We start from the raw sequence: 9,662 nt of genomic DNA on the forward strand, positions 1-9,662 counted from the left end.
AACTAAAATCATAATACACTATTTGTTTCTACCACAGCCTCGTTAGTATTTTAGTTTTTCACCAATGCTATTTGTTTTTATGTTCTGTGAAACAAATTAAAGTAAATCAACTTTCAACACAATTATTGACAATTTGTCTACACAGAAACTTTGAATACTGTAATTTCCAAGGCTCAATAAACTAGTCATCCAGTGGTTCTTATTTCTCCTAAACCTAGCGGGGTATAGCAATATATTTTCAGTTCTGCTGTGTGTGTGTGTGTGTGTGTGTGTGTGTGACTACTGTATTGTGTGTGTTGTGTATCAGGGAGAGACCTCTTGTCTGTGTCGCAGCTGCAGTGTCAGGTCTCCCAGTATCTGGCTCAGCGTGGCTCGGACCGCCGTGTTGATGCTGCGATGGTGACAGCTGGACACGTAGGTCTCGATACACACCTAAAGACACACACACACACACACACACACACACACACACACAATTACATCTGTCAAAAAGTGATCTTTCTTATGTCGGAGTCAGAAACCGATGGTTATGACGCACGGTCCCAATAAAGCATCTTTGAACTATCAGGAAGATTTAAGAGCGGTTTCCATGACGTCACAGGTTACCATGGATGCCAGACTACTATTAGGGAGGGGGCAGGTGGATGTATTGTCAGTGTTTCAAAGATATTCCAGACAGAGTAGAAGGTCATAGCGCGCACACACACGCGCACACACACACACACACACACACACACAAACACACGCACACACGCACACACACACACGCATACACACACGCACACACACACACGTTCTAACACTTGCGATGATTTGCAAGCATTCTTTTAATTTTACGATCTTTGGGGTTGGATTAGCTGCAAATGCAGGGATTGATGACATTTGTGCACTGCCGAGTCCCAAAGGGAATTGTTAAAGACCACAAATCTTTGCAGAGTGAAACCGGAGGAGGGTTAAGGGCAGACATACAGAGCCTGTCAGCCATGAAATGCAATTTATTTCTCTAATTTCACTGCTAAACGTAACTCCCCAGTATATCACTGACCTCCCCCGACCTTATATGCCAAATCAAGCTCTTTAATCATTGGTAGAGCTACATTTACAGGATGTCCCTTGTCCCAAACCGGCTCGAGGTTGTCGTGCTGTTCAAGCTGTGCTGCTTGCCAACACTCTCTCCTTAGAAAAGTCTTGCTGTTATAAAAAAACAGCTGAAACAATTTTCATTCAGAAAGACTTGTAGAAGTTAGCTCGTCTAAATAGCTAATAACTGGTATTTGTCTCTGCTGTTATTTATCTGCTGCTGTCATTTTAGATAAGATAAGACAAGCTTTTGGCTTGGTTGACTCAAACTACAGTTTGTTCGCCCCGCTTGTGCAGTTCGTTCTAGCAGGTGAGAATGCAGCAATCCCACTCTGGTGAGCACCAAAAGTGGACCATCCAAGCGTACCAAGACCTGCTTGAAAAGGTGGTCTCGGTACGCTTTGAAGCGGTTTGTTTGTGGTGAGAATGTGATCCGTACTCGAACCGCATTAATTATACACACTCCGCCATTCTGAGCTACTGTCTCCTGTAGTCAGGTAGCTTAGCAGTCTGAGCTACTGTCTCCTGTAGTCAGGTAGCTTAGCAGTCTGAGCTACTGTCTCCTGTAGTCAGGTAGCTCAGCAGTCTGAGCTACTGTACCCTGTAGTCATGTAGCTTAGCAGTCTGAGCTAACGTCTCATGTAGTCAGGTAGCTTAGCAGTCTGAGCTAACGTCTCATGTAGTCAGATAGCTCAGCAGTCTGAGCTAACGTCTCATGTAGTCAGATAGCTTAGCAGTCTGAGCTAACGTCTCCTGTAGTTATGTAGCTTAGCAGTCTGAGCTAACGTCTCATGTAGTCAGATAGCTTAGCAGTCTGAGCTAACGTCTCATGTAGTCAGATAGCTCAGCAGTCTGAGCTACTGTCTCCTGTAGTCAGGTAGCTTAGGTAGTGAAGTCTAGGTGACCAGAGCAGATGTAGTAACGTCTCTTGCGAAACAATATCTGATAATTTTGATCATTTCAAATGTTAAGCACTTTGGGATTTTTTTTATCAGTAAAAAGTTGCTACTATATTAAAAAAAACCTTACTTACTTACTGACTAATTAGCAAAGGTATGCTCTCTCCTCGGAGTGGGCCCTCCTCATGTACAGCTGCACACAAAGTCCGTCGCTGCAAATTATATTTTGATTTTAAGTCTTGGCAGCCTCAGGGATAATCTCCACCACCTGAGCCTAATCAATGAAGGATCAATACATTCTGCATCATTAGGCCTTCAAGACGCAATGAGTGAGCATGTGCAAGATGAACAAGAGAGAGCAGAGACAGAGTTTCACCAAGTCAAATTAAAGACTTTTGAGACGATTATGAACGGAATTTTAGACCTTCGTCACAACATCAGCGTTGTCTTTTGCGTGATGCAAAGGTTCCACGTAAACGACTTCCTTCCCGAGACTATTTTGCAGAGCCACCGTCTCTGCGTCCGGAGCTCAGAGCCACCCAAGACCATTGGGATTGGTCAACCCGTTCTCACTCTCAGCTCGGGAAATATGGACGTTTTGGCAGTGACTGTATACGTGTGATGCGACGAAAAAGAAAAAACGTACCGGAGAGATCCAAATCTAGACGCGGTTTAACGAGTAGTATCTAAGGGGGGAAAGTCCACGTAGGGATGGTGGTCGGGGGGGTGGATGGGTCAAACACAGGACTTTCACCCAAGACACACGCAGGGTTTGTGTCCTGCGTGTGTCCTTAACCGTCCCATTATTGCCGCGTCTCAGGGACGCCGCTTTCTTCTGTAACCGGCCCGTTATTCCGGCGTACCACAGAACCGAAAGCCCACCCGTGACCTTTCGCTAAACAGTGAGCTGGTGAGATACACCAGTCATGAGGTCAGCATGTAAAAAACTTGCACAATGCAGATAAACTTTTAATTTCTTCTTTTTTTTACCTTTAATATGAAATAGTAGATAATATAATTTGTTTGAGCACTGGGTGGAGCATTGCCTGGGAAGGCAAAAAGGTAATCAGCCTCAGGTACACAGATGTGTGGAGAACCGGGGAAAGCAGACAGTTTTTCACCGTGTCAGTCAGGTCAGGCGTGTCAGGCGTGTTAAGGTTTAAACTGTTTGACAAAAGGAAAATAAATGGGTCGCAGCACTGAAATGCAGACAGTACGTGAGGACATTGATTATTGGCACGAAGAACACGCGTCCAAGCAAGTTCTCCCCTGATCCCCCCGCATTGGCCTAAGGTAGGAGTTGATAAAAGACTATACAATAGTATTAAAGTAAAGTATTGACCTCCAGCTCTGAATCAACCCGTCAGCGCTGCCAATCCCTGCATTAAAAACCGGTCCTGAGCCTCACTGTTTGTATGAGATGTTACTGATAATGGAGAGGTGCTGACAACCTCTACAGTCAGCCTGAGTTATGACCCAACACACACACACACACACACACACACACACACGCACACACGCACACGCACACGCAAACACTCAGCCCTGGCGGAGCAGAGTCCATTAACACAACATGGTTTTAATGTCGTTAAACATACAGGAGCTCCTACTGCTGAAGGAAGGGATGTTACCGGAAAATGTCTCTCCTGTTCGGATTGTGTATGTTCCAAAAACACGTGTGTGTCTTTAAGTGTGTATATGTATGTACTGTATGTATGTGTGTCTGTGTATGCATCTGTTTTTATCATATATTCATATCAATTGTAAATTATAATTTCTTGCATATTAATTTTACCCCAATTATTAATATATAGTACCTCAAAAGTTTCTCTTGTTTGGGGTTTGTAGATTCCAAAAAACAGCTGATCCTAATACATGTGTGTGTGTGTGTGTGTGTGTGTGTGTCATCTCAACTTTCAGAATAATTGTTGACTTCAGCAAGAGACCTTTGGGTGAGTTTAGATGGAGTAAAGATTCACATTTTTAAAAAAAAAGCTCATGTAGCACTTGCTTTTGTAAAAATGTACTGTCCTGTCTTTTAAAAAATAAAATAAAAAGTAACGATGCGATCTGTCATTTGTACGGTCTGAGACAGACTAATCAATACTTTGACCATGAAAGAATATACGCTTCCACTTTGATTTGTCATCAGTTAAAGGTGGCCTCCCACACAAAACCCTTTTCCTTGTATCTTTTGAAATATGTTCGGTCCATATATGTGTGTGTGTGCGTGTGCGTGTGTTATGTGGTGAATGTGAAAATGAACTGCTACCAAGCGTGTTATATAACCCTAAAGGAGGCTTTTAGTGTCAATAACAACGACCAAGGCACCCGACCAAGCGTCCGTACTTTACGAGGCGGGAGTGAGAATGTGTTGACACACCTAAGTCTTCCACAAAGCTATACACGATAGACAGATATGTCTTCTATTCATCGTCAGTGAAACTATTTCCTGCGTTTAGTTTTAATTTTAGTCTAGTTCTAATATTATCTAATCATTCAAATCTAACACCGGGTACTTAAAGTCAATCATTTTGAGGGATACAAACAGTCACATCTATGATGTGAACTAGGGGGGGGAATCCCCTGACCCCTCCCGATACGATATCATCACGATACGATACACAATACGATATCACTGTCATTTAAACCTGATGCAATTTTCTGCGATATAGTGCAATGTATGACCTTTTTTCCAACTTCTAATTTTGTCCAATTTTAAACGACGTCCCCAAAAGGAAACTTTGTCAACATCTGTTTTATATTTATAATAAAAGATCGATACTTGGCGCTTGTGTATTAATACAGTATTGCCACTGAAAATATCGCGATACTATGATGTATCGTTTTTCTTCCCCCGCCCCTAATGTGAACCAACGGAAACCTAAATAGATAAACTCCCGGGTCTGGGTCCCAACAGCAGCTGGGCACAAAATCTAAAATATGTATTTCTCCATATTGCCGATTAGTTTTGCAGGAGGAAAAAAACACATGTACAATTTCAAATATCTGACCTACCTCAGCAATCCGGAGGATGGAGTCTCCATTAATGTCAAAGTTTGGCGAGTAGGTGATACACAGCAGGACCTGCCCACAGGAGACACGGTTTTATAGGTTTCCCAAAGAGAGTTGATTCTTTAGAATAAGTGGCAGGGAAATGTAACAGCGTAGGGAAAAAGGACTCACAAGCACTGTGACAAAGTTAGTCCGTATGAAGATGAACACAAAAGCTTGACATAAAGCAACATAAAAGGTGACTAACAGAGCTCTTAAAGACAAACTACAGGAAACCATCAAAGAAAAAGCTGCAACGCAGACAGAGCGTTCTTCATGCGGAGCTATTCAGCTGCCAAGCATATTCATATACTGTTACTCATTTTAAAAGTCCCATATCATTCTCCACTTCATCCTTGTATTTTTGAGTTTCTACCGGAACATATTTACAGGCTTTAATTGCCAAAAAACTTTTCTTTTTTCTCTCACAGCATCTTTCTGAATATACCTGTTTTCACTCTAGGGCTGGCAGTATATCTATGTTATATTGATATTGCGATATGAGACTAGATATATTCCTAGATTTTGGATATATTGTAACATTTTACATATGGTAAGTGTTGTCTTGAGCTGGTTTTACAGGCTGCATTACAGTAAAGGGATGTCATTTTCTGAACCTACCAGACTTTTCTAGCTCTTCTATTATTTACCTTTACTCCACTAAGTCATTAAATACACCAATAGTCAACCATACAATATGGTTGCAATATTGACATTCGGGTATTTGGTCAAGAATATTGTGATATTTGATTTTCTGTATATCGCCCAGCCCTAATTCATCCTCCGTCTCAAACGCTCTGTTTTAGCACCTTCCCCCTCCCGAAAAAGCCCAATCTGCTCTGATTGGTCCGGATATACAGGTCTTCTACATCTGCACTCTTGTCTAGTACTATTGTCCGAGGCCTATGGCTATATATTATTATTATTATAATTATATGACTATATTTAATAGCCAAGATGGGGATTTGGGCAATCCTATGTCCACAGGTTTTACCTTCATGACTTCCACCTGCAGGTCTTCATGGAGGGACGGGGTGACTCTGATGGCCTCCAACATCTGGCTGAGCAGCTGTTTCTCCAGGACCTCCACCTCCATGCCGACTCCCCCCAAAAACCTGTCCTCGCACAGGAGCTTCTGATTGGGCAGAGGGAAAGGAAGGGAGAGTTTCAAAGAGTGGCTACATATCATATGTCCAAATAAATCTGTATTTCTGCAGAATAGTGTAAGTTGATGCTGGTGCACGCAGTGTTCTTTCTCCATATTTAACCGTTCTTTAGTGTTTGCAACCAGCTTGAGTAGTACCCATTCAAGAAGTTAAATCAAGACTGTAGGGGCAATTACAGGCTATTGCTGAATACTAAAATATGAATAACTGCAGACTCAGTAATGTTGATTAGATAGAAGTATCTACAGTATCTAAGCTTTGCTTATCTGATTGACAAAACCTTCACTTGTATTGAGTGGACAAGGGTGCATTTTAATGCCTATTAATTTTGAAAAAAGAAGATTACAATGTTTATCCCTTTAATTTTAATTGATGTGGCAAACTACAGATTACAAAATGCAGGCCCAGATACATAGAGGATCAAATAGAAAGGTTGCTAGAGATATAATCTGTACAGTAGACCTGCACGGTATTGGAAAACACTGACATTTGTGGAACTGTAAAGCTTTACAAACACCAAAGCAAGAAAACGCTGTGGCTACTCTTCTGAAGTGGTTCTGGAAAGGGAAGTCAGGTAGAAATACACTGGTTGACTGTGACACCATTGTATTCCTTTAATAATCAATCCAGGCTAATGTGAATGGCAGTCATCATCATGTAAAGGGAGAACGGTGGAAGTTTACTTTTCTATCAAGCAGCAAAAAGGGATTAACGTCAACATCGCAACATCTTGCGATGTGACTATCTAGCATGCGCACATCGCGATGCCGATGCCAGAACACAATATCGTTCATCACTACTGAATAGTACTCTCTTTGTGCCGTGTGTTGCAGTACCTGCATTCCAGTAAGCGCCGTCTGTCCCAGTTTGGTGCTTTTAGACTCCAGAGCCATCTGAAGAGGCAGCAGACAGCGCTCTCTGGGAACACAAAAACACAAACAGGTTCCAACAACTCTGGGAGCATTTCACAGGCGCACTGCGCTCAGACAGGAGAAGGGGACCGAACGTAGACAGCCTAAGAAATGGACCAACAGATCTAGAAAGTAATATTCAGTTGGTTGCCATTTACAATTTCTAACCGCTACATGGGAGAAATTATGAATTATTAAATTAAATTAAATTAAAGTAAACACCCAGTGTAGTGAGAGAGAGACTCAGTTACTCAGGTCTCGTTTTCTGCTGCTACACTCGCTCGCTCCCTACCTGCCTCTCATTGTTTGTAGTTGGCTGAGTCAAGGCGCTCCGCCGCTGATAACGGGTCGCTGGGCTTCAGCGCTCAGATCTCAGGCCGCTCTCAGCTGTCACAACTACACCGCTTCAAACGGGCCACAGTGGGCGTGGGACACAGCACGTCCCCAACAGTCTCAGTGAGACGGGACACCTTTTATGAGCACGTAGAAAGCCAAAAAAGAACACACACAACTAGAGTGTGGGGCTGCACGATATGAGGACAATATCTTATTGTGGTTATTTTGACCGATATGATTTCAGATACTGGAGGAAATTATCATTTATGTACCATTATTCTCATTATCATTGAAAAAAAAAATGTAAATGGTTAGAGTGTGATTATTGCAAAGATCTGTACCAAACAAAGATTTCTTTCTGTAGGGTAGGATTTGTAACATGGGATGTCTCTGCAGCAGCACAATACTTCATCATTCAGAATGGTTCGACACCGGCGCCCAGTTAGCCCAGTTGGTAGAGGGGCGCCCGTAGATAGAGGTTTACTCCTCGACGAGCTGGCCCAGGTTCGACTCCGACCTGCGGCCCATTGCTGCGTGCAATCCCCCCCCCCTCTCACCCCTTTCAGATAAACGCTGTTACACTTTTTGAAACTCAGCTTGTGTAGGCCTAGCAGTTCTTACAACATATTGAACAAACTTTTAAAAATACCGCAATAACAATAAAAACTAATGATTGTTTTGGTCACTATAACAGTGAGATTACATTTTCATACAATTACATCCCCCTACATATGTAGTATGTAAATATTTTTGCTGTATTTGCTTATTTATAATGTCAAATCTGTCTGTTAATGTTCAATCCTTTCCCCAAGTAAACATTCCACGTAAGTGTACTTATTGTGGCAATAAGATTTCAAATTTTTGCATCTAACAAAAAAGGATTAATTGTGCAGCCCCAATAGAGTCAAGTAGGGCAGGGCAGTAATCTTTTGACTAAGAGTGGACAATGTCTCGACTCAATATCGTTATCGCAGTATCACGTTGCGCAAAGAACCATGGATTCATCCCGTTTTGTTCTGTTTGTAACAAGAAGAGACTCGAAATGTGTTTTGCAGAGACAGATGAGCCCACTGGCTGAGAATTATCGCACTACATTACAAAGACATTATCATCAATATTTAATCTAATAATCCCTAATAAAACAACGGAGGTTATTGAATGAATAATTCACCGAGCTGCAACAGCATCCACAATTGATGGCACCTTCATCCCAATCCTACAGCCAGCAGCAGCTCTCCACTCAGTTAACAGTCTATACATTAAAAAACATAACCAGAACACTTGACAAAACAGAGTAAACTATAATGCCCATACATAAGAATATGTCCATGACAAAATAAAGGCTAGAATATTCCTGTGTTACAACAAGGAAATATGATGATTTAAGATTTCTACAAAAGGAAACAGTAGACTTTAAAGGGTAACTGCTTTTTTCTGGACCCTATTTCCCATGTTTTGGCGTCCAAGTGACTGATGGGAACAACAATCTCTGACACTGGTCCAGTATTAAGAAGGATCGCAAAACAAGCTACAATGTAAGTTTATAGTAATATTTCAGCTTTTGTTTACCTTTACAAAAGTGCTTGTTTTGCCACGGACAGACTCAGATTATTATTCTAATAATACTATTATTCTAATAATCCCCCCCCCCATTGTGCTGTTGTGCTGGACTGCACAACCTTGGTTGGAACTGTGTTTGAACTGAGCGATGTGTAACACTGAGGCTCGACACACTGCCTGAGTTCAGTGCTTCAACACAACATTTGCATTATCATCCCAGGAATCGTTTGACCATTCAAATGCATTCAAATCCCACACAGTGCGTGAAATAGAAGTGTGTAAACCAGAGGGCTCCAAGAGAAACCGTTTCAATTTCACTATTTGATTATCCCTGTATCAACAGTAAACGCAAAGGTAACCATGCACAGTTAATGTGGCGGGAAGACAAAGCTATCTGGGCGTAGCCACGTAATTCAACCATTTCCTTCCTTAGCCTGTCTAGGTCAGGTTGTTTTAGGCCTCTTGTGGTTTGTATCAACGACATTAACTAGTCATAAATTCAGGCCTTTTTGTTTTTCTTTAGTGGTGTCCCAATTGTTTTTTCTTGTCTTAGTTGTCCCCTAATACTGTATCTGAAGTCTTTTATATAGACCTTAGTGGTCCCTAATACTGTATCTGAAATCTCTTTTATATAGACCTTAGTGGTCCCTAATACT

General features: G+C 41.8%; 1 protein-coding gene across 1 annotated transcript in view; it reads right to left on the reverse strand.

The window, feature by feature from the left end:
• Positions 1–9,662, reverse strand: part of arfgef3 (ARFGEF family member 3) — a 49,880-nt gene that overhangs the window by 36,091 nt on the left and 4,127 nt on the right. The window contains exons 3-6 of the mRNA XM_034898465.1: positions 7,036–7,117; positions 6,028–6,168; positions 4,998–5,066; positions 316–432 (exon numbers count right to left, since the gene is read on the reverse strand). Of these exons, the coding sequence (XP_034754356.1) occupies positions 316–432; positions 4,998–5,066; positions 6,028–6,168; positions 7,036–7,117 (409 nt within the window). The remainder of the gene's footprint in view (positions 1–315; positions 433–4,997; positions 5,067–6,027; positions 6,169–7,035; positions 7,118–9,662) is intronic.

This window comes from Etheostoma cragini, chromosome 17 (genome assembly GCF_013103735.1).
Source record: "Etheostoma cragini isolate CJK2018 chromosome 17, CSU_Ecrag_1.0, whole genome shotgun sequence".
Lineage (NCBI taxonomy): Eukaryota > Metazoa > Chordata > Actinopteri > Perciformes > Percidae > Etheostoma > Etheostoma cragini.